We start from the raw sequence: 24946 nt of genomic DNA, 5'->3' as shown, positions 1-24946 counted from the left end.
CCATTGGGACTAGAGTTGACTCTATAAAGCACCTTGAACAGTGCCCTGCACACAGTAGGGCCTCAAAAAGCCATAGCTTTTACTTTGAACTCATGGTTTCCCAAGTGTTTTCTTGCTATTGCGAAAGAAAACGCAGTGTGCTTCTGAAAACGGCTAGTAGCGCCTCAGGTGCTGCTAACACCTCTCTTTGTAAGCCCTGTGGGTTTGAAGTACCCAGCCCTGCGTGAATCCCAGCTATGACCTCTGAAGTGGGTGGCCGGTCCCATTTCTGCAGACAATGACCAGAAGGCTTAGGCCAAGGGTCCTAGGAGGGTGACCCAAACGCACACTTCTACCTAGCTAAGCAAGCATGATGGCCTTTGACCTCGTCTTCATGGCCTCTGACCTTGGCCTCTTTGACACTGCACATGTTTTATTGCAGCCCCAGGAAACCACCCCCACCCTCAGTCTGACCGCAGAAGAGACTGGTAGGTACTTTGGCCCCTCTGAGCAGGGTAGTGCAGAGTAGGGTCAGGAATCTCCCTGTGCTTTGTGCTCAGAACTAACCCATCCTTTTTTTGTCCAAGAAGGGACGTGCCGTCTAGCCATTCGGGCTTTGAGCTGGGCTTGTAGGATGCTTGGTCAGAGGGAAGGTGCTTGGTCAGCAAGGGGACCTTGTGCGTTGTGCTGCTCAGGGCCGTGGTCAGCCCCTCTCCCTCGTGCTCTCTCTGCCATCTCCCTGCCCCTCATTCAGGCCATAGGCCCTGTCCCGATGCCAAGAACTCCTCCAAGACAGAGGGGAACCCATATTTCCCTGCCCTGCCACATGCTAGCTGCTTGCTTTACCCATACACCTCTCAAGCAGAGCCCTGCACGGTGATTACCACCCAACTCTGGACCCCTCTCTGCATTGCTGATCTGCTGTGTGACCCAGAACGAGTCCCTCCCCCTTTCTGGTCTCTGTTTTTCCCTTCTGTCAAAGTGGCTCATCGGGGGGCAAAGGAAGTGCAGCTGTGTATGGGGATCCTTGGTGTGACAGTCAGCTGCTGTCATGCGACAGACTCACCCAAAACTTAGTGGCTTACGGCGCCAGTCTCATTGTCTATGCTTCTGTGATTCGGGCTGGGCTCAGCCGGCAGCCACTTGTGTGGCACTTATCAGAGCTCCGTAGGGGCGATAGTCAGAGGTGGCCTCACACATCTGGCTCTTGACCAATGCTGGTGGCTGTGTGTGTGTGTGTGTGGGGTGGGGTTCTCAACTTCCATGTGGCCTCTTCAGCAGTCCAGCCTGGGCCGCTGGTGGCTGGTGACCAACAGGGCAGCCTCAGTGCACTGGGCTCATCCAGCCTCTGCTTGCTTCCCATTTGCGCATGTCCCATCGGTCCAGGCCAGCCACATGGCTAGGCCCAGAACCGGATGGGAGCGGACAACAGGCGGGCATCCATCCTGGGAGGTGTGATTGATCATGTGAGGAGTGTGATACCAAGAAGACCTGGTGTATTGTGATTTTGTGCCCGTGCAGGACACACCCCAGCCGATCAGAGGTGCCTGAGGGACTTACTGATCCCCTGGCTTGTGTAGCTCTTGGAGCCCCTGCCCATTTGCTGTGATGGTGCTCTGTACTGTGGGGGCCCGCTCTGAGGGTTAGGGACACATGGACGGGAACCCGCACAACCCCTAGAGCAGAGTAATTACATGCGCATTCAGATAGCACTTATTGGGCACCTGCTGTGTGCCAGGCTTAGCTCCGGGCCTGGGGGTTGTGGGATTGCCTGGGAGATACTGGAGGGCTTGGGGCAGGAGTGGCTGCTGAGGGGTCAGCGGCTCACGCCAGTGCCCTGCCCAGTGTTGCCCACCATCCCTGGGCTCAACACCCCCACTGTCTCCCCATACATGCCCTGGGCCCTCCCACCCCTATATCTCAAGGACGCCCTCCCCACATCCTGCATGATGTGCTGTACCCCCTCTGAGCAGAATGCTCTGTGCTCCTCCTGATCCCACCTTTGTGCCTACAGACTGCTCCACTACCCAGAATTGCTGTCCACTGCCCCTCTCAGAGCCTCCATTCCCACTTTTCCCCAAGCTGTTCCCCCCACATTGTTTGACTTTCACTGGGTCAAGTTTCAACTTCCCCCAGCCTCTGTCCTCACCTGCTTCACTCAGGGTCCTGTAAACAGCTGCATTTTACAGAGGAGGAAACTGAGGCTCAGATAGACAAGGTGGGGGTCACTGCCTGTGACTGCAAGTATGGAGTCACACCCAGACCCTCCAACCCCCCCCCAGGCCCTGTCAGGCTCCTGCCTCAGGTGCTGCCTCATCAGGGTGACACTGCAGCCCTGGGGGCGTCTCAGACCTCCTCACCCTAACCCTCATCCCTTGCCCCCCTAGCCTGACCAGAGCTGGGCCCTTGGACACAATCTTGTGGGACCTAGCAGGGGCTGAAGACAGAGCAAGTGTGGCCAGTGTGGTCTTCCCGCTCCTGCCCAGAGTCTGCAGGCCAGCCGTGAATGTCCCAAGATAAGACTTTGCCCCTAGACTCCTACCCCACATCAGCCATGGCCCCTCATCCAATAACTGCCACTGTGATCATCCCAATTGATCACCTGCTGTGTGCCCGGCAATGTGCTGGGGCTTTACAAAGGTCATATTTCATCAGACAGCCCTGTAAAGCAGGTGTCATCCCCAAATACAGATGGGAAAAGAGAGCCCCCAAGAGGCAGTGTGACTTGTTCAAGGTCACACAGCTTGAGGAGGGTAGACTCTTGCCCGGATTAGTCCTAGCTCTGCCTCTGACATGCTGTGTGATGGGGGGCCTAGAGCTGGCCCTCTCTGGTCCTCCCTTTCTCCATCTGGACAAAGAAGGCGGACTGGACCTTCTCTACAGACTGAGGTGGACATTCATGTACCTGCCTGCCTGGCCTGCATTCTGCCTCAAGCAGAAACACCCACCCAGGCTCACGCCGTATGACTCCCAGGAGTGGACGTGGGACCCCCATCTCCCAGGTTGGTTTGAGATGGTTTGAGATTGGTTTGAGATGGACATGTGACCCAATGAGAGGTCTCCTCTGGGAATTTTGTTGGAAGTGTGGGAAAGGTACCTTCCTACTGGGGTTGTTGAGCTGGACAGATGGAAGAGGGGATCTGCGAACATTGCATGGGCTCCTGGATCCAGCTGTACCTGATACTAGTCACTAATTTACTGTATTTGCCAACATTTCTTTGAGTTTATTTATGCTGACTGCAGAAGAGCCCACACTGATCCCTTTAAATTTTAGGCCTGGAAGGTCATGGCCCACTGTCTGTATAGCTGCAAGGAGTGGTTTGGGGTATAGCAGGGTGGGTCCCAGGCCCACTGCTCTGGGAGGACCCCCCATGTGTCCCTTGGCACTATGGGTGGTTGTGGAGAAGGTTGCAAGGGCCAGGGGCAGCTTAGCGAAGAGAGAGTCCTGGTGGGAAGTCAGGGATGTGAAGGGTCCTGAGGGCCTGGGAGAAGGTCTAGGGGCACAGGAGGTGCCAAAGAAGAACCACTTCCCATTGTCAGGAAATGGGGTCAGTCCTCTCCCTTCCTTCCTAGGATGTATTGGGGGGGCGCAGTTCTGTGCTGCCATCCTGCCTCCCCACTGCGCCAACTCAGCTTGAGCCTCACATCCACCCCACTGAGGCCCTGACTGGTGTACGGCCCCCACACAATCACTCTCCACACCTGCTCTGAAAGTACCACTAGTCCACAATGCAGGCATTTACCCAGCAAACATTGACCGCCCTCTGTGGGCCAGCCCTGGACCCCGGACTCAGACCTATAGGATCAAGAAGAAGCTGAGTGAAGTAACTGTACATATCCCAAGGGCACAGTGAACTAGTGGGAGGCAGCTGTGAGTGCCCCCAGACCTTCCCAGGGCCTCCCCATCACCTGCAGCCCATGGACACAACCTCAACCAGAGACTAATAGCCCTCTCAAAGAGGTCTGTGCAGACAATGGGTTGTCAGATTCCTCACACACCGAGACAGAGAGCCCCCGGGGATGCTGATTAATTTGCATCTCATTTGCATGGCCACCTTTCCCTTTCAAGATGGGCGAACGCCCCTCCCAGCTGGCCGCCAGGGGGCGCAAGAAGCAAAGGTTGGCTGGGCTCTCAGCCTCAAAGCAGTCGTTGCAGTCCGGCTGATCCTGGTGCCCGCATTTGACCCTCAGCCCCTTTTCACCCCATACGTCTTCACTCCCATTTTTCAGAGAGAGAACTAAGGCTCCTGGAGGCTGGAACTCAGCAGGGTCTTGCATCTCTCCCCATGTGCTCCTGGACACATGATGGCAGTCTTCCCTTCTTGTTGGGGTGGAAGGTGTGGCATTCTAGCTCAGTAGGACTCACTCCTGGCAGAGCCCCAGAGGTAGGTATGTAGCTTGGAGAGAGTGATCTCCCCGTGCCACAGGGCATTCAAGCAGGAGTCTAGTACCCATGAGAGTGGGAGTAACCTGGAAAGGATCGCAGCCCTGGTGAAGTGTGGCTTCACCACCCCCCCCCCCACCCCCCTGCCCTACCCAAGTTTCCTTCAGCTGTGTGGATGAGGAAAAAAGAGGCCCAAGGGGGCAGCAGTGCCCCAGGTTGGCCTGCAGTGGTCAGCAAAATTTGGACTTCAGTTTCGCTTTTCGTCCTTATCCCTTGATCCAAGTCCTGGTTTTGTTTCAGGCCTACTCTGTACCCCTAGAGGGTCCTGCCCCTGGGAAGCCCCTTCCTAGCTCTGCCACATCCCCCAGTGAGGCCTCCAGATGCCCCACACTTGGTTCCCATGCCTCTCCACCACTCAGACCCTCTTCCCGGCTCTCCAGTGCTTCAGGAAACCCATGGAGAGGCCCCTTTGGCGTTGCCTCACACTGGGCCCAGCCTCGAGGAGGCGCCAGGCTGCGGAAGACAGAAGTGGACCCAGACACCCGAAACCTGTGGGTCCGCGCTGGACTGGAAGGAGGGATAGGGGTGGAGGAACCCCACAAGGGAGGGGCATAGGGAAGGCTTGTGGAGGAGGGGGCATTGGAAGTGGGCCTTAAAGTGCTCCCCCCAGAAGGAGAGGCTGCTATTGTCCCCACCTTTCACATGAGCAAACAGGCTCAGAGCGATGACGTGACTGGCCTGAGGTCACACAGTGAGTGGGAGTTGGAACTGGGGTGGGGACCCAGAGTCCTCTAACCTAAGCCCTACCCACGGGACCACAGTGTCCTTGCCATGGAGGGTCCTTCAAAGCCTTCCTCTGTTGACATGGTGGGGACTTGGGGTGAGCAGCAAGACGGGGACTTGGGGTGAGCAGCTTCTCCACCTCACCACCCTTGCACCCCTGCTTCCCCCATCTTCAGGCCCCCTTCCCAAGTCCCCCACCTCTGTCCTTCTCCACCCTCTTCTTCCCCTAACCCTCCCCTCCACTCTCCAACATCTTACTCCATTAACTAAGGATGTCCCCTCACCTGAGAAGACTGAGGCCAAGAATCTTGACTGTCCTAATGGGGGGCAGGGGTCCACAAAGGGTGACACAGCCAGTGATGGGAAGAATACAGGATAGGAGCAGAAAAGGAGGGACCATTATAGGAGACGGGATGTGAACGATAGAAGATAGAATGGGGGCAACAAGGGGAGGCAGGTACATGGGAGGGAGCCCCAATGGAAAGGGGCAGGGCGTGGGGGGTTGCATAGGGGGCAGCCCCAGCCAACTCAGCTCAGGTCAAGCTTTCCCACCACACCCTGGCTGCTCCCAGAGCTGCTCCAACTGCCGCCCTTATGTAACCAGAGCCTGCCTGTTGCATCAGAGACAGGCAGGCGGCTGCAGGTAAACAGAGCAGCCCTTGGGGGGCCTGGGGCTCCCCAGCCACCTCCACACTACCCAAGCCTTGTTCTGCACCTTGGAGCCAAGGCAGAAGCCCCCAGACCAGCCTGGGCCCCAGTGTATCCTTGGGACACCTGAATGTCTGGCATTGGACACTGAGAGCTATGGAAGGAGGCGGGAGAGGCAGGACCCCTGATCCCCACCTTATGACACAGTGTGAACCCTAGTTTTTATGTCCAAAACGAAACTTGTGCCCGGGCTAGGGGTCCAAACTGCCCATGTCACGGGTAAACTGAGGTGTGGGAAGAAGCCTATTCCCTGCCTCAGTGTCCCCCACTCATGGTATCTCCACATGCACCCCCCTGAGGCCAGGGGCCAGACATCTCCTATTGTCTTCTGAGAAGGTGGACACCAGGCAGCCATTGCAGCCCACCTGCTCCTCCCCTTCACTCGCCCCAACCCCCTCCTCGCCATCTCCCAGCCTTTCCCTGGGCTCCCACCCCTGTCTTCTCCTGCCCTGGCTTCCTCTCCCTCATCTCCCCCACCCCAAGAACTCTACACTCTTCCCCTGCACCTTTATGGGGCTATTCCCTCTTGGAAAACCCTTCTCCCAGTGGGCTTCAAGGCCCAGTGCAAGTGCCCCCTCTTGTAGGAAGCCCTGTTTGACCCTTCTGGCCCAGTCCTGACCCCACAGGGCTGGGGGAGTGTGGTGCTGGCGCTCTACCTCCTCCAGATTGCGGGCTTCTCCAAGAATACCCAGTTCAATGTCACCTTCATCCTGTAATTCTTTTCACATTAATTCATTCAACAACCCTCCTTTGACCCCTCCTCTGGGCCTGGCCCTGCGCTGAGTGGTACTGGGATCCCAGGGAGAACGTGGATTTAGAGGTCTGGGCTGGGGGCCAGTCCTGGAAGCCCTCCCGCCAGCTGACCTTTGAAGTGGAGGAGGGAGCCCAGCAGCTGAGGGGTCTGTCACCCTCCTGTCAATGGGCGAGGCCACAGAGGCCACCTCAGAGCCCCTTTCTGCAGTCTCTCCATTTGGGTGAGAGCAAGAGTCAGTGCTGTTTTCAGAAGAGCTCAGCCCCTGGGGTCCTTAGTTAGGGTCAGAGGTATATTTCACTCTGGATGGAGTAAGTCCAGTATTGGGGTTGGCAGTGATTAGAGACAGGGTCTGGGGCGCCCAGTGTGGGTGGGGGAAGCCTGGCGAGCCTGATCCCGCCCCTTCTCCAGTTCCCTCTCGCTCATTGTACGCACCTCAGCGTCTTTCCCCGTCCGAGCCCCGGCCCCTGAACTCGCGAGGCGGAGTCACGCCCAAGTACCCGCCCACCGCGGCCCGTGGGTACGCCCTCCATGCAAATGAACCGCCCCATCCAATCAGCTTCTGGAGGCGGGGCCTACCGCTCCGTAGGCACCTGCGGCGGCGGGGCGACCGGCGCTCTGCGCGGCGGCTGCGGATCCTTGCGCGCGCGTCCGAGGGTCCAGGCAGAGCAGGTTTGTGTCGCGGCGGGACGAGCCTCGTATGGTGTCTTTAAATGTCATCTGTGCGCTGAGCTAGGTTTGGAGGTCTGAGTGTGCTGCTGTGTGTTGTAGAGGGTATGTCTAAGAGGTGTGCGTCCTGGGATTGTGAGTCCGAGGGGTGTGAAGCTGAGGGGCAGGATGTGTTGGAGGGGTTGTGAGTCTTAGAGTTTTGTTTCTGAGAGGTTGTGTCGAAGGAGCATGTGTCTGAGGGTTTTGATGTCCGTTTGGGAGGAGTCGTGTGTCCAAAGTTGTGGTGCCATGAGCCCCTGTTAAGTGTCCGTGAGCTGTGTATCTGGTCTGTGGGCTACAGTGTTCTCCTCTCCTGGAGCACAACCCTTTGCGTGCCCTTGAGGCCCCTGTACACAACCCCGTGCCTTCTTGCTGCAGGTGTCCTCGTGTGTCACAGCCCCAGACCTGTGTGTGGCATGACCATCCCTTGTATGTCTCTGACTGCTGTGACCCTCATCTGCCCCGTGGGGTCTGTGCCTCATGCAGCAAATGTGCGGCCTCAGCTGGACCCACGGGGTGCCCCTGTGGTGGGCACAGAGACCTGGGTGGTGGGCCACAACTGCCTTAAAGAACGGGCTACCACCTTTCCTGTGTCTCAGTGTCCCCATCTAGGACAAGGGTACAGGAACACTCATACTCAGCACATGACAAGCTGGTGGCTGTTAACTTTCATGGTCATGGTCCCCCTCTCTCCACCTTTCTCAGGGTCCAGGGCTGCAGACATCAGTTAGTGACTGGGGTCCTTGGACACCCCCAGCCCCCAGCTGCAAATCCAAGAAGTCAGAAATACCGTGTTTCCCTGAAAATAAGACCTAGCCAGACAATCAGCTCTAATGCGTCTTTTGGAGCAAAAATTAATATGAGACCCGATCTTATAGTAAAATAAGACCCGGTCTTATAGTAAAATAAGACCGGGTCTTACATAATATAATGAGACCAGGTCTTATATTAATTTTTGCTCCAAAAGATGCATTGGATTTTAATCTTTTGCTCCAAAAGACGCATTAGATGTATCTTATTTTATTATAAGACCAGATCTATATAATATAATATAATACCGATCTTACATTAATTTTTGCTCCAAAAGACACATTAGAACTGAGTGTCCGGCTAGGTCTTATCGGGGAAACACAGTAGCTCAGGCCTCCTGCCTAGCCTGACTGAGAAATCCTCACTGGGGAAGGTCAGAACTTCTGGACATTTGGCATCTGGGTACAAGTAGTCTCAGACTTTTGGGGTAAAGGAACTAGGTTAAAAACAGTATTTCGACTTGGAAGGACTGATGTGTGAGTTTGAAGTAAGACTCACCCTTCCTTTTCCCCATGCCTGCCTCCCACCACCTGTCTGAGCTAAGGAGTGAATATTGGCCCCCAGGGAATGGAATTTCCAAATACTTAGGGTCTCACCTGGGAGAACAGGAAGCTGGTTATATGGTCTGAAGTCCTCATTTTGCAGGAGGGAAGACTGGGGCCAGGTAGAGACACCCAGGCACCCCAGAGAAGGAATGGCAGCCTCTCAGCCCCCCGGAGAGAACAAAAGGCAGGAGTGAGGGGCTCCAACTTCCTCTCTCCTGTCTCTGTGTGGCCTCAGACAGATGGCTGCCCCTCTCTGAGCTCCATGGCTACCCTGTGATCTGAACAAGCTATTCTCCATCATTCTTACCATCTCCAACTAATTTTTTATTTCATTCAATCATTACCCAACCAGGTAGACATCTGGAAAGTGCAAATTAAGAGGAGAAAGGGAATTAAAATAATTTGTCACCCCATCTCAGATACAATAAGTGTAGACGTTTGGGGTTCTGGCCTTCTGGAAGATTTGAGGCATATACGTACCTGGAGACAGATGACATTTTTCGGAAATGATTTATCACATGCCTGAGCTCCCAGGGTCGGAAAGCTCATTCTAGCCCCAGAATGTGAATACCCATGGGGTACACAGGGTGCCATTTCTGAGCCCCCAAAGGGCTTCTCTGGGTCTGTATCTCAGGGGCTTGGAGGCTGCCCCATCACCCTGAGGCTCAGGAGCAAGTGTCTTGGACCCCAGTGGTGCCCAGGCCCACTTCCAAGACTGGGTGACCATAGGACGACCCTGGGGTACAAACCCAGGTTTAAATGGGAATCTGGGGGTCTTGCCATGTGGACCTAGGAAGAAGCCTGCTTCCTCCTGTGTAAAATGAGACTGCTATCTCTGCTTTACTGGGCTGTCTGTGGGTCAGGCGGGTCCTGTGTGTAAATGAGGTGGCTCGTGGGCCCGGGCATCAGGTGCCATCCAAACTATGACCGAGCTTCATCCAGGCCCATCCCACCCTACTCTCTACCAGGGGTCAAGGAGGCCTCAAGTCCATCGCTTCTCTGTCCCATTCTCCAGGCTCAGGTTCACCTGAGGTTAAGGTGGGGCACTTGGAAGGGAGTACTCAAAGCCGGTTGGCATAAGGAGCCACTGCTATGGGCAGAGGCCTGCCTCATCCACCTTCCACACCCACAGCCCTCACGGTGTCCTACTGGATCCTGTCCTGGCCTCGCTCTGACAAGACCTTTCCCCACGGTAGCCCCTGGGTCTGCTGAAAATCCCGAATCAGACCACACGCTCCCCTGCTCACACATCCTCTCTGGTGCCCCATTGCTCTGTGGTCCACCCTCCCACCCTGACTCCCGGTCCCCTTGCAGCTCCCTGCTCTCTTGGTCTCCAGCTGCCCCTCACTCACCCCACCCCAGCCATGCTGGCCTCCCCTGCATCTGGAACCCAGCCAGCACCTTCCTACCTCAGGGCCTTTGCACCTGCCATTCCTTCTACTGGGCACTCTCTCCCCCACATCCCTACAGGGCTGGTGTCCTCTCACCCTTGAGGTGCCCCCTTTTCAGAAAGCCCCTTCTGATCTCTCTGTCCAAAGCAGCTCTTTCCCCTACCACCCCCCACAGCCTCCCTCTGTTGAATTTCTTCCTTGAAAGCCTCTGTTCCTGGCACAGTTACGTCTGTTGTTACCTCCCTCGTCAGATTGGGCAATGGGGGAGGCCAGGCTGGGTCTGTTCCCTCCCGGCCCCTATGTCCCCAGCATCTGGTGGGTTCCCACACTTTCTGGGGGAAGAGAGTGGAGACCAGGGATGCCCCAAGGCCCCAATTTGGGGTTCCTGCTGACAGTGTCTTGGGTCTGCCAGGTTATGGGCTGAATCCCTTCTGCCCAGCGCTGACAGATGTGCTAATTTCCCAAGCAGGGAGGCGTGGGCCTTTGGGGATGAATTTCTGGGGCCCCATGGGAAGCTCTTTCTCTGGAACAAAGACAGGGAAACCTTGGGCTGTTCCTGCAGCTGCACTGTGGCTTTGGGGACCTCACCTGGCACCTTGGGTAGCCCAGGGCTCCAAACTCCATGGGACAGCAGGGTTGGGTTCTGAATGTAGAGTCTCTCTGGCTCCAGGAGTCAGGGTCCCCAGCCCCTCAGGAGGGGGGATGGGGCAGTGGGCCTCTGTCTGCATTGGCCGTGACACAGAAATTGGCCTCTGTGGCAGGAGAGTACCAGGCCGGGCCTCAGGACATGGTTTCCTTCTGACATGGCAGTGGGACTTTAGAAGGGTCTATCCTTTGGCCCGAGAGGACACGAAACCATCCAATTGGCTGTTGTGCTGTTGGCTTGTTAGAGCAGGCGTTTCAAACTGGCAGCCTATGGACTAGATGGGAGCCTCAAATTTGTTTTGTGGGTCACGAGGTGTTTCAAAGAAAACTAAACCAGTTGCCGGTGTTTCTTCCATGTGTTAAACCATTATTTGCCCATTCATTTAGGAAGGGTGAGTGGGGGCCTACAGTGTGCCAGTCTGGGCGAGGCCATCCCTGCCCTCACAGACTGGGCATCTTCAGAGGGTGACATGATTATCAAAGACAGAAACAAAGAAGCACCAAAAATACCCAGCAGGGCTAAGCGCCGCAGGGAAAGATGGCTCCTGCCTGGGGAAACCAGCACTTCCAGAAACAAGGGTTTCTGCCTGACCTTGAAGGACAGCGCCTTAGCGCTGGGCCTTCCAGGGGGAGAGCACAGCCTGGGCAAAGGCCTGAATTGGGGAGCGTGGTGGGGCTGTCTGGGGCTGGTGTGTCAGCTGCCTGGAAAGGGGCAGAAGGTGATCTGGGAATTTGCTGGTATATGAGGCCTCCCCAAAAGGAGGGACAAGGGGGTGGGTGCCTGGGGAGCTCGCAGAGGCCCATTGTACAAATGGGGAAACTGAGGCTCAGAGCATGTCAGGCAATGAGTGTGTGGTAGAGCCAGGATTTGAACCCTGGTCTGGCCAGGCCCACAGCTGCAGCCCTGTCCTCTCACTGCATGGCCACCTTGGCCCTCCCAGTGCAGGTCTGGGGAGGGGTCCGTGGAGGTGGGCCTGAGGGTCCCCCATTGGACCTCATGGATATAAATGGGTCCATCCCCGTGGATGCCAGAGGGAGCTATGGATAAAGGGACCCCAAAAGGGTCATCTTGAACTGGAACATTCTGGGTTTCTGGGATTCAGAGCTACATGTGGTAACAACTCCCAACCCCTGCTCCCATGTCTCCCTTGGGGAGTGCTGACCATTTGCTTCAGGAAGCCAGAGGGTGGGTGACATCATTGCAGGGATGGGGTCCTACCTGTGTATAATGCGGAACTAGCCTAGATTTGAGGAGTCTGCATGTGCTTGGGGAGCTCTGTGTGTGTCTGGGGGGTCTGCATGCTGTGGGAGGACTGGTGTGTTTAGGGGTGTCTTCACATATTTGGGGGTCTGTGCATTTGGGGGATCGGCATGTGTTGGGGGCTCTATGTGTCTATGTGGGGGATCTGAGTGTGTTTGGGAGAGCTATGTTTGGGGGGTTCTGTATGTATTTTGGGCTGCATGTTTTGGGGTCTTTTGTATGCAGAATCCACATGTGTTTGGGGGTGATGCATGTTGCTGGGGATCCATGTGTTTTAGACACCTGTGGATTTTCAGGGACTCTACATGTGTTTAGGGAATCTCCCTACCCCCCATTTGTCCATATGAGGACTAGGCTTTCTCCAGGCCCCCTACCCCCTAATTCCCCTGCCTGGGTCTGCCTCACTCTGAGCTGAGTGCTCCCTGGGTCTGAGGAGCAGTAACCCCAAGGTCAGGGCCTAGTGACAGAGGAAGGAGGGAAATAACATCTACAGAGCACCTATTGTGGAGCTTCCCCCCAAAACTCAGCAAGGCTCCCCTGACTCCCCATTTTCTGCGGGTAGAAACTCGGACCCAGAGAAGTTTGGCCACACAAGAAGTGTGGCTGGATCCCATCCTGTCCCCAGGGGCAGGTGTGGAGCTCCAGGGGCCGCTTAGCCAGCTCCCAGATCACCCACAGTGCCCCCCACCTGGGACAACATCTCCCAGGCCCCAGGGAGAAGGCAGGCTCAGGGCCCTGGCTGGAGGAGGGGTCGCCGGCAGCTGGGGTCAGAGCCACTTGAGCCCTCAAGAGAGAGGAGGGGTCCCGGTTTTCCAAGGGGCTCTTCCTGTTGCCAGTAATGAGGTACTTGGGGAGCAGGTGATGAAACCACAGCCTGGGTTGCATGAGGCGGGTCCACTGACGTGATTCGCTGTAGTGGCCCAGGAGCAGCGCCCCCTCCCTGCTTCGCCTCATCCCTGAGGGCCCTCACCTCCCCGCCCCACTACCACCCACCTGCCTCTCACTTCTCCTTTCCTCCCCTCCTTTCCTGGCCTGAGTACCCCAACAAGCTGAGGCTTCTGGGCTCAGGTCTGGCAGCGTGCTGTCACTCATCCCCCCATTAAAGCCCCACTGGGAGCCGAGAAGAGGAACTTGACTTGTTCCAGATCTTTTCTCTCAAACCCTCACTGCAAAGTCTTTGAGGCCACGATTCCGTGACCCATTTTATGGGGGAGGAAATAGGGGCTTGATGTTGCCAAGTGTGTTCCCTGCTTGTCGCCATGGTCTGGCAACATGGTACGCTGACTCAGCGTCCTCAGTCCCAAGGCCAGAGGGTTGCCAGAGGCCAGAAAACAAGTCAACAGGTCTCCCGACCCCTTTCCTCCCCAGCTGGAGGGAGAAGGATTCTCACTGTCATTTACTGATGAGAAAACTGAGTCCCGTGGGGAGAGGCTAGGGTGAAGGGTCAGTGGGAAGTTGGGATTCCTTCCAGACCCCCTATCTCCATCACTAAGGGGGCTAAGAGGCCTCACCAGGCCAGGGAGGTGACATTCATGGCCTGAAGGACCCCAGGGGTGTTTGTCAATTGACTTAGTGACCACACTTCTCACCGTACAGAGTTTATAATGCTCCAGGTGCTCATGAAAATCTTCCTTCATCCCCCCAGTGCTTCCCCTGCACACGCTCAGGTCTGGGAACCTGGGTTCCTTCCCGACCCGAGGCGTGTGTCACCAGCGTGTCCTGTGTCCTCGGTTGCCAAATGATCCAGGCACTTCTGCCCATCGGCAGCCCCATCTCAGTCCAGGCCCCCCCTCCCACCTGGACACTTGCCCCAGCCTCTCTCTGTTACCTCACCCTTGCCTAGAGAGACGCTGCTCCCTTTGTCAGCCAGGAGCAGGCAGCGGCTTTAAAAAAAAATCTTTTGGTTGAGATAAATCACAGAAATCATCTGAGCAGGGCTAACAAATTTGAACAAACTGAACATATCTGTGTACTCAGACCCTGGACAGGGAGCAGAGCCCCCAACCCCCTCTGCCCTGTCACAGCACCTACTCTGGTGACCCCTGTGCTGACATTTGTCACTGTGGCTGAATTTTCCTGTTCTGGAACTTCATGTACGGGGACTCCCATGGCGTGTCTCCTCTGTGGAGTCCATCACTGTTGAATCGGCACAGGTCTGAGAGATTCTCTCGTGCAGCTGCACGGAACTGGGGTGCATCTTTTCTCTGTGCCGTGAAGTAGTCCACTGTGGAATCTACCAGAAAGTATTTACCGATTCTCCCATTGAGGGCATCTGGGTCATTTGCGGTTTGGGGTTGTGATGAATGAAGCTGCTGAGAACACTCTTGCCTTTGGTAAAACATGGGTCCATTTCTCTTGGGTGAAACTGAGGAGAGGGAACCCTGAGTCATGGTGTAGATATATGTTCATCTTTAGTAGATGCTGGTTTTCCACAGTGGCTGTACCTCCTCTCTCTCCTACCAGCAACTGTGAGATTGCAAGGGGATTTTTAAAACTCTAAAATCATATCCTGACCCTCCCCTGCCCTCAAATATTCCATGGCTCCCCATTGCCCTCGGAGTAAAGCCCACACTCTTCACTGTCGCCCACAAGGACTTACATGATCCACCCCACAATCCTCCCCACCACCCTCCTTGACTCTCCCCCTTGCCACGCTGTCCAGACATACAGACTTCTTCGATTTTTTTCAGAATGCCAAAGTCAGGGTCACTCTGACTTTTGCCCTTGCAGTTCCCCTGCCAGGACCACCCATCCCTCAGATCTTCCCACCCCTGACTCTTCCCTTTCTTGGCTCTCTCTGTCTCATACTTGAGATCTCAGCTCAAATGTCATCTGTTCAGACAGGTCTTCCTTGAAATCCCTGGCTAATGTTGCCCCTTTCATGGTCAGTACTTCTCTATTTTTGGACTTGGGTTCTGATATACGAGAGTTTCATAAACATAATGTAAGGCACTTCCCATTGTTTTCACAGGTCTGAGTTAGTTTAAATACCTTTGCACTTTCCTGTCCCTTGAGGTTCCATAAAATAGCCATAAAGCTATTTGGGCCTATTGTCTTTTTATGGTAGATCTCAGTCACTTTTCTATGCTAATCTCCTGTGGCCATTGGTCTACTTACACTTTCTACTTCTTGTGAGGTCTTTATTGCAGTGGTTGGCCCTGCAATTGTTACTTAATAAATGCTAAGTATGAGGGGATGAAGAAAGAGGTGGGGAGCAGCTGGGCTCTTGGCTTCAAAGGTCCACCCCCTGCCCTTCTGCTCAGGCCCCCACCCAGCCTCTACTTTGAGGCCCAATTACACGCTTTCTCCTTTGAGATGCCCTCTTGGATTTCTCCTGACCCTTCTTCCCTGCTCCATTCCTTGTCTATGGGTCCATCTCTACCTCTCTGCTGGGCAGATACCACAAGCTCTCTGCTTTCTGGCTGGACATTGGTGTGGGGGTATGCATAGAAGAGGCTTCCCCAAACCTCAGCCTCACCTCTCGTGCCCGGCACATTCAGCAGTGCCGCCTCCCCCCAGCAGTTCCGATCACACCAACATCTGGAGAACTGGCCGCTGGTCTGTCTGCGGCTTGGGGTGGGGATTTGCATGTGAGTACAAATATATATGCACACCCCGGGCCTTCCGCCCCCGCATTCCTTGGCTAGCCCTTCACACCTGGGCCTGACACACGTCCACCCAGTGGCTGGATTTGCATGCGCGTGTATTTCTGGGTAAGAGTCACCTGGGAGAGTCTGAGAGGAAGTTGTTGAGGGAAGCAGGGGGTTCAGACGTGTCTCTCTTGACCTGCTCCACTCACCAAATATACCCCGCCACTCCTATGTCTGGTCCTGAGGGGCTTCTAGTCTGGGGGACACAGAGCTAGATATATACGTCCCCAGCCCCATGGGGTCAGAACTGAAGGGAAGGACGGGAGCTGTAGGAGTCCAGAGTGAGGGCAAGGAAGGGCTTCCTGGAGAAATGGATTTTTTGAGCTGGGTTTTGAAGTGTGAATAGGAGTTGGCCAAGTGAAGAAGGGGCAAAAGGATTTCTAGGCAGAGGCGTTTTGTTGAAGGTAGAGAAAGGTGGGCAGGGGCTGATTGAGGCAGGGCCTCGAATGCCAAGCTGGGAACTGCAATTTACTCCTGAGGGCAGTAAGGAGCCATGAAGAGTGTATAAGCAGGGAGAATCATGATCAAAGCTGTGTAATGGGTAGGTCCCTCAAGGGACAAAGCTGGGGATGACTTTAGTTCCTGGTTGAGGATGAGGGGTTGAGGGTCAGAAGAGTTTTTTAGTGATAAATCGAACTCTATCCTTTCTTGTTCAAAAACCCTCCCATGGCTCTCCATCACTCTTAGACCCAAATTCATAGCCCTCCCTGCAGCTCAGAGAACCCAGACTGGCTCTGCCTCTGCGGTCTCTCCCCTGAGCTCCTCACTCCAGCCTTGTTGCTGTGTCTCATCCTTCCTCAGGGCCTTTGCACCTGCTGTTCCTTCTGCCTGGAACTCACTTTCTGTCATGACTTTTGGGTCTCAGTTCAGAAAGACCCCTCTGACCTTCTGGCTCTTGAGGTTCCCCTGTTATGTGACCCCTGCCCTAGCTGGGATCTCCTTGTCTAAAATGGGACCAAACTGAGAAGGGGCTGGAATCAGATTTTCCAGGTCCAGACTCTCAGGTCCAAGTCCCATGTTCCCATGGGACCCCAGGCGTGGGGGGCATTTCCGGAGTCATCTTGGCACCCAGGACCTCCGGGCTAGTGCCCCCCTCCTGTCTCCAAGGACCCATCAGGGCAAGGGTAACCCATCCCAGCCGTGGGAACCAGCCCGATTCTGGCCAGGGCTAAAATTAGCCCCAAAGGTTAAATTTAGCAAGTCCATCTGGAGTTGGGGCTGTCATCATCTGAGTTCTACATAGTGTGACTGCTCAGAAACCAAGCCCAGAGAAGGCGGCGGGCACCCCTGGGGTCACAAAGCGGGTCACATATGATGTCCGAGGTGTGTCAAACTCCTGGGCCCTAGGACTCTGCGATGAAAGAGGTCCTGCCCACACCCCTCATGCTGGGATCTGGGAAGCAAGTGTGGCTACTTGTGGAGATGAACCTACATTTCTCTATACTTCCCCAGAGAGGGCTTGTTCCCAGGCCTGTCCTGGGTTCTGCATTTCATACCCGCTGCCTTCACAGAACAGCAACTTGAGGCCCAGAGGGTCCAAGGCCAGCTGCGACCTGAGCGCAGGCCCACTCACCCTGGGCAGGCCTGTGACATGGAGTGGCTGGGGATCAGGTGTGGTCACAAAGTTGGTGGAGAGGGTGTCAGGGGCCTTAGGGGCCTTGGGGTGGCTGTCTGCTCAGCAGGATGCATGCTGCACAATAGGCAATGTGATTGCTTGGTTCCAAGGATCCCTGCATGAGGGTTGCTGAGGAGGGCCTGGACCCCAACATGCTGTGTATCTTGGGGACATGCTACCCTCCCTGAGCTGCCTGTTCACACCCTTGGGGACCCCGCCGGGAAGATCTGACATCCCAGTGAAGAGGGCCCCAGTGTCTCCCAAGTCGTGCTGGACCCAAATCCTGGTCTGAGGGCTCCAAGCCTGAGGACTCTCCGGGGCGTCCCTACCTCTTCCCGCCGGAAAGTGGGGCAGGGATGGGTTCATGTTCCTTAAAAAGGAAAACACAATTTTTAACAGAAATAGTCTATACACTGAGGGGAACAGTTAGAAAATTTAGATAATCAAAAATGGAAAAAAAAGACTCAAAAGGCCACACATTGTATAACTCTATTTACATGAAATGACCAGAACAGGCAAATCCATAGAGGCAGAAAGCAGATCAGTGGTTACCAGGTGCTGGGGGGGTGGGGGATGGGGAGTGACTGCTCATGGGGACGGGGTCTCCTTTTGGGGGAGATGAAAAATTTCTGGAACTAGATAGAGAACTAGATCCTACATGATGTTCTACAACATCATGAGTGAACTAAATGCCACCGAATTGCATACTTGAAAATGGTGAATTTTATGTCATGTGAAGTACATCTCAAGTTTTTTAAAACAGGAAAAAAAACTCACCCATAAATTTCCACCTGGTGGTGACTCCCGTCATGAGCATTTTCTTCTAGTCTTTTTTCCACTCTCAATGAAGCTTTTAAATGTATCTTTTCTTGTAACTGCAGCCCTCCATCTTGCTCTGGGAGCTGTTGTGGGTTGAATGAGTTGAAAGACAGACCAGGCTCTGTTTCAGTGGCTTAGGATTACTGATCGCTGCCATGGGTGTCCCTCCAACCAGTCTTTTGAGGGCTTTTAGGCTGTTGCCAATATTCATAATAGTAGCATGTATGTGGTACCTGCTGTGTGCCAGGAAGACCTGAATGGCTCCTGTGCTCATTTTGTCCCCGACAACAATGGGCATGGCATGACACTGTCATCCCCACTGCACATAGGGGGGCCCAGGACATTCATGCTCCCCAAGGTACCACAATTACCAGCGGGTCATTTTTTAGATGCTGGGGTGGCAGATCTCCAAAAGACGGGTCAGCCTTCTCATGTGGAATATTTCTGAAGGTGTTCATCAAGCATCTACTGCATCTTGGGCTGGTTGCAAGTGGGGGCTGTGGGGCTGTTCCCGGCCCCACTCTCCACCCACCTATTCTGTCCTCTTTTCCTTCTCCCCTAGACAAAGATTGCTCTGCCCAACCTGGGACGATGGGAAGGAAAAAAATACAGATCTCACGCATTCTGGACCAAAGGAATCGGCAGGTGAGTTCACTGGGTGGAACAGTGGTTGGGGAAAGGCATTCCTGGCAGGAGACACAGCCTGGGCAAAGGCCTGGCCATTTGGGCATCTGCAAGGGCATGAGTCTTGATGCTATGTGTGAAGTTTGAGATATAGCCCTTGCTCATTTTCATGATGGTTTATTCATTTATTCTTCCGAATGACTCAAGCTCTAGTCATAGGGGAGATGGAGTTTCATACAAATACACCCAACTCAGAGGGAGGCACAGAATGGGGGAAGCTCCGAGAGGGCGTGTGAGGTCTGTCTGGGAGGCCAAGGAAAACTGCCCAAAGAAGAGGTCATTTGGGCTGGGTTTCAAAGCATCAATAGAAGTCTGCCGGGTTGGGAAGTGAACGCACAGCCAGAAAGCAAAGCATATGCAGAGGCCCAGCGTCAAGAGGCGTGTTCAGAAAACAGGCCCTGCCACTTCCCCCACATCACCCCAAATCCTTGTCTTCTCCCACCCACGCATGGGTCCTGGGTCCAGGTGACATTCACCAAGAGGAAGTTTGGGCTGATGAAGAAGGCCTATGAGTTGAGCGTGCTCTGCGACTGTGAGATCGCCCTCATCATCTTCAACAGTGCCAACCGCCTCTTCCAGTACGCCAGCACAGACATGGACCGCGTGCTCCTGAAATACACGGAGTACAGTGAACCCCATGAGAGCCGCACCAACACCGACATCCTGGAGGTACTCTGGGCCCTCCCCCCACGGCCCGTGAATCCAGCACACTCTGCTTGCTCAGAGCCTAGGGACTCTGGAAAGATGAGTGTTGTAATCTGGCTTTGCTGCCACTGAAAGCAGGTTTGGGGAAATGGAGGGTCCCTCTGGGGCAGCCGCCTGGATAGTGGAAATAAAAGTATCAACCACTGCACATTGAGCGCTGCACTATGTGCCCCTCACACACATCATCTCATTTAATGTCATCACCCATTTGGTGACTAGAGGACAAAACAGAAAAGGTACCTTGGAGCAAGCAGACCTCGCTGAGGTCCAGGAGCGTGCAGCTCCCAGGGGGAAGGGCGCTCAGGAAAGCCTGTAAAGTTGTCCTCAGGTGCTGCACAGTCTCCCAACATTTCTTAAGCTCCCACTGCACGCCAGGCTTTGAGGCAACACATGGATGCAGAATGGAGATACCTGAGTCATATTCAGCAGGAGTGTTAAGCTAGTGCCAGCAGGCCTGGGGAGATCTCTGGTTCCGGGGCAGGACAGTCCCTGTCTTGTGTACTTTTGGAACTTCCTAGATGATAACTCACTGAGCGTTTGGTCAGTGAGATTTGGTTGGAGCAGGCTCTGCCTGCAGTCCACCCACCCACAGAGCGACGTAGATCTTTCTCCTCTCCCACAGGACCAGGCTCCCTGGCTAGGATGGGGGAAAGGGTCATCCTTTTGTGTCCCTTCCCCACAGACACTGAAGCGGAGAGGTGTAGGCCTTGATGGACCAGAGCTGGAGCCAGACGAGGGGCTTGAGGAACCGGGAGAGAAGCTGCGGAAGTTGGCAGGTGACGGGGGTGACCCAGCCTTGCCCCGACCCCGGCTCTATGTAAGTGACTCGCTGCCCCACCATGAATGGGTCCCTCCCCCCACCTCCTAGGCCCCAGTGGTCAAGGCTGAGACTGAAAGAGGGACCTAGGGCCATGAAGCCTAGAGTTTTGGGTCAGGTCTCTGCCTGGATGGGCAGGAAAAGCTTCCTGGAGGAGTGGGCATTACAGCTGGGGCTTGTAGGATGACTAAGAGTTCAACAGGCAGCTAATTCCTTCTTTATTTTTTTGATTCATCAAACACCTGGAAAGCCCCCTCAGTGCCAACCCCATGCTGAGTGAGAAGCTTTAGCTCTGGGCCTAGCTGTCAAGGAGCAACAGAGCCAGGCATCGGCTCTCCCAGCCATGTGAGGTTAGGCCAGAGGGAGGAGTAGTGAGGGCTTCCAGAACATGGAGGCTGGCCCCTGAACGCATTGGGATTTTCTGTCTTGGACTTGATGTACTCATCTCCTTCCTCCAACCAAACCCGTCCTCTCTGCCCTCAGCCAGCAGTCCCCACTATGCCCAGCCCAGACATGGTATATGGGGCCCTGCCCCCACCAGGCTGCGACTTGAATGGGCTCGGGGAGGCCCTGCCTGCCCATAGCCGACCATCTCCCTTCCGGCCAGCAGCCTCCAAAGCTGGGCCCCAAGGTGAGTATGAAGCATAGGTGGGGGTCCAAGGGGGGCTTTTGGGGGTGGGGATCTTGGCTCTGGTGCGTCACCTCTGGACCTCAGACTTCAATAGATGAAATGGCTGCCTGCCCTCTCTCTGGGGGTCTCCTGTTCCACAGGCCTGGCCCACCCTCTCTTCTCACCAAGCCACCTTGCCAGCAAGACACCGCCGCCCCTGTACCTGGCAGCTGACGGGCGGAGGCCAGACCTGCCTGGTGGCCTGGCGGGGTCTCGAGGGGGCCTGAGCACCTCGGTGAGTGGGGAGAAGGAGTGTCAGGGATGATGAGTGAAGGTAGGATGGCCTGAGTGTGGGCCTCAGTTTCCCCTTCACCCTTTCTCCACACAGAGAGGCCTCTATGGTACCCTGCAGAGTTCCTGCCCGGCCGCAGCCCCAGGACCTACACTCGGGAGCTTTCCATTCCTCTCAGCAGGCCCCCCAGGTATGCACCCCACATACACCCTGCTGTGGGAGATCCCCGTACACCTGCCTACTGGGCAGCCTACGTTCCCCCAGCAACCAACTGAAAACTGGCTGGTGCGGTGGGTCAGGCTTGGGCAAGGGGCTTTCAGAGGTGGTGACCTGAACTTACTCATCCTGCTCCCCCACTTCTCCACCTCCCCAGAATATGGCCTGGGAGACCCCCCTCCGCCCTCTGGCTTGCTGCAGCCCCCCACCCTGGCCCCCTGGCAGCCCTCGAGGAGTGATGGGCCTCTAGCCTCCTCTGCCCAGCCCAGGTAAGTGCCCCGGCTGCCCAGTACTCCCAGTCCGGCTCCGTGGTGGGGCCCCTCCAAGTCTTCCAAAGCCCCTAGCCACTGCTGACCCCTGGTGGCCACCCCTAGTTCTGCACTCAGCCCCTCTGGAGTGCTGGTGGGCGGGGGAAGGCTATTTTAGAGGCCCCCAGAGGGATGGCCACCCCCTCCTTTCCCAACGTCCTCCTGCTGAGCCTTTGCCCAAACCGTGCCACCTCCTGGCTGCTCTCCTTCCCTCGAAGAGCTCACAGTCCTCCTCCTTCCCCCTCCTTCTCTCTCTTCCTGCAGTGGGGGCCACAGCCTGGGCGAGGAGGGCCCCCCAGCCCGTGGTGCCTCCCCGGCCACCCCCCCAGTCAGCATCAAGTCTGAACGCCTCTCACCAGCCCCTGGAGGCCCCAGCGACTTTCCCAAGACCTTCCCTTACCCCTTGCTCCTGGCCCGGCCCCTGGCAGAGCCCCTACGGCCCGGCCCCCCCCTCCGCCGGCTGCCCACCGCTGATGGCTGGCCCCGGTAGTGGACCCGGAGGTGGCACAGGCCCTGCCCCCTTGCCTGGTGGGGCAAGAGCAAGTGGGGCCCCAGCCTCTCTCCTGCGTCCTTAGTGGACACCCAGTGGATACGCCCCCCTCCACAGTGGGACTTGGAGGAGAAAGGCTAGGTTGGGACCCGCGGTTGGGGGGGGCCCTGTTCCCCCTTCCTGAGTGTGTACTCACCAATAAAACACACATGGCATCCGTGGGCCAAATGATCTGTCGCTGCTCATAGCCACCCCCCCCCCAAGGCTCCCCATCTCCTCCCCAGCAGGCTCAGGCTTGCCTTGTCTTGGTTTAGGGTACTCCCTTCTGACTTCCACCCTGAGAGGAGGATTCACGAGTGGGTGGGGTATCTGGAAGGAAGGCCTGTGACCAGTGGGGACACGAGGGCAAGGGCCCTGCCGGGGTGCCGATGAGCAGGTGCCAGGGTGGGCAGCTTGGCTCAGGGCCGTGTGGCGCAGGCCCCTGGAGTGGCCCCATCCCATCGGTAAGGGGCCTAGGAATTGGTCCTCCAGCTCTGCGGTTGTTTGGTGGTGGTCTCAGGAAGAAGTCCCTGGCTCTTCTCAACCGCTTGCAGCAGGAAGCAGTCGGGAACCTTGAATGTTGGGCTGCTAAGCTGTTCTTTTTATAAATAAGCTTATCCCTTGAGCTCTTGACTCAGCAATTTCCTTCCACTGGAGGGAGGAAGGAGCCAGGCAGTTATCTACTCACTCCAAGGGGGACACAGCGCCCCTGACTCTGGCGTGTCCCGTGTGTGCAGGCAGACTTGGGGGTCCAGCAGCCTGAGGGAGCTCCATTTGCTCATCCTGCCTCCAGCTACCTCGAAGTTGGTCTCATTGGGGTCCTTATGACACTCAGATCTGACTCCTGCCCTTCCCCTGGCTCCTGAGCTACCTCCACCACCCACTATGCCCCTGTCCCCCACCCTGCCCCCTGCCCTGAGCCCCCAGAAACACTTGCAGTTCCAATGCCAGGGCCATGCTGATCCTTCCTCCTGGACCACCTCCCTCAACCTCTAACTCACCTTTTTTAAAAAAGACTGCTTCCTATTCTCCAAGGTCCGACTCCATTGTCTCCCCCTCCAGGAAGGCCTCAGCACTGCCCCAAGCCTAGAAATGGTTCTAACTGCTAAGTTAAGTGACAGAGGGCTTGTTTGGTGCAGATCTCCAATTTGGACAGGAATGTGGAAAACATGGAGTATTGGTATCAGCACTTATAAAATTTGCCCCCCACCCCCATTCTACCAAGATCCCGAGGTGATTGATCCAGCTTGGCCATTCAAGACCTTCGTCCCCTCTTGTCACCCGAGTGGCCCGCAGAGGTGCTTTCCCAGTAAAATGCAATGTCTCCCATCCCACCATTAGTGCACACAGCCCTAGCTGGTGGCTAAAGAGGGGAAGCACGTACATAATCGGCTTCAAAGTCAGTCCTGGCCCCTGGCATTCAGCACCGCCCCACCGCCTGTAGTCCCCCCTTCCCCACCAACACTTAGGGCGGACTCCTTTGAGGGGTGGGGAAGAGGGCAGAATATGCAAAGTGACAGACCGTTTATGTAAGTGGGGTACCCCACTTGCACGCAGCCCCAGCTGGGGTTTGTCCTCGTAGATCTCAGTCCTGGACACCTCTTCCCCAGTGAGTAGGGGTTTTGGGGCCCCAGTTTCCAGAGGAGGGGCATGGCATGATCAAAGGTCCCCTCCCCTGGACTTCTGTGGCTGGGAGGTTGAGTGGGGGCTCGGGGCAAGAGCAGCAGGAGGCTGAGGAGCGGTGGAAGGACACTGGTATGATAGGGTAGAGCCACCAGGACCCTTGGACAGCTGCGATGTGGGGGGAAAGGGGAGAGGGTGCCATGCGCAACTCGTAGCCTTTCACCACAATGGGGCCATTGGGGGAGCCCCCACTTGTGCTGGGAGGCCTGAAGAGAATGCAGGGGCTGTGGGGTGAACTCAGGGCCGCTGGAGGGTACCTGAGTTAGGCTGGGGAGTCCTCCTACCCAACTCCCACTCAGGTCCTAAATCCTCCCCACCTGCACCCCTCCGAGGAGGGGTGAGTCACTGCCCCCACTGCAGCCCTTGTCAGTGGGATCCAGGATCCGGCCTGGACACAGCAGCACCGCTAGCATATGCGTGGCGGTCACCTTGAGGGTGAAAATTCTCCACCTGGCTTGCCCTTCTGGTTACAACGTCCCTAGCCATCCATATGGGGTGAAGAAACTTCCTACTTGGTGGTCCCCACAGTGTCACAGTCACAACCCCCACACAACCAGACACAGGCCCCCTGGGGGAAACTGAGGCACAGCCAGAGAGGATCCCTTCTCAGCCTCTGGATCTCACCCTCACAGTTGTCAAGAAGCCAGTTCAACCTCTGATGTCTGTGTCCACAGGCTAAGTGCCCAGTGAGGGGTTCATAAAAACATGGGCTGCTTTCAAAGAATGGAGGACTCTGGGCGGTGCATGTGGGTCTGCGGCCCCATCCCTGGGAGGCTGCATTTGCGCCATATGCCATTAGGTGGCGCCCAATAGTTGCTTTGGATTCTGCTCTTCCCACTCAACATTTTAAAATAAAATAGAAATAGTAATAAATAAATAAAATCCATCTTGGCTTCCAGGGGGCTCAGAGCCTGGGGACTCAGAAAAAGCATGTCACGTGTTGTGTGTGTATCATTATACGTGTACATGTACTGCTTGGAGTATCCTAGACCGTGGGGATAGTGGGCAGGCTACCGGGTTCTAGAAACACTTCTGCGTCCAGACCCCAGCCGT

General features: G+C 55.8%; 1 protein-coding gene across 1 annotated transcript; it reads left to right on the top strand.

The window, feature by feature from the left end:
* The first annotated feature begins 7191 nt into the window (after window positions 1–7191).
* Window positions 7192–22396, top strand: LOC308509348 (myocyte-specific enhancer factor 2B-like). Its single transcript, XM_081077325.1, has 9 exons — window positions 7192–7277; window positions 18612–18694; window positions 19199–19402; window positions 20121–20255; window positions 20739–20886; window positions 21027–21160; window positions 21254–21347; window positions 21531–21642; window positions 21946–22396. Exons 2-9 carry the CDS (start codon window positions 18641–18643, stop codon window positions 22169–22171), a joined length of 1107 nt encoding a protein of 368 aa, XP_080933451.1. The 5' UTR covers window positions 7192–7277; window positions 18612–18640; the 3' UTR covers window positions 22172–22396.
* The last annotated feature ends 2550 nt before the right edge of the window (window positions 22397–24946 follow it).

The sequence above is a fragment of the Rhinolophus hipposideros genome, assembly GCF_964194185.1.
Source record: "Rhinolophus hipposideros genome assembly, chromosome: 16".
NCBI classification, from domain to species: Eukaryota; Metazoa; Chordata; class Mammalia; order Chiroptera; family Rhinolophidae; genus Rhinolophus; species Rhinolophus hipposideros.
This window is presented reverse-complemented; position numbering and strand designations above follow the sequence as displayed.

Excerpts from the sequence above, each read along its gene's own strand:
- LOC308509348 (XM_081077325.1), top strand. The coding sequence starts at position 18,641 with ATGGGAAGGAAAAAAATACAGATCTCACGCATTCTGGACCAAAGGAAT. Across the intron at positions 21,161-21,253 it reads GAGGGGGCCTGAGCACCTCG|AGAGGCCTCTATGGTACCCT; the intron begins GTGAGTGGGGAG and ends TTCTCCACACAG. Across the intron at positions 21,348-21,530 it reads CCTCTCAGCAGGCCCCCCAG|AATATGGCCTGGGAGACCCC; the intron begins GTATGCACCCCA and ends CCACCTCCCCAG.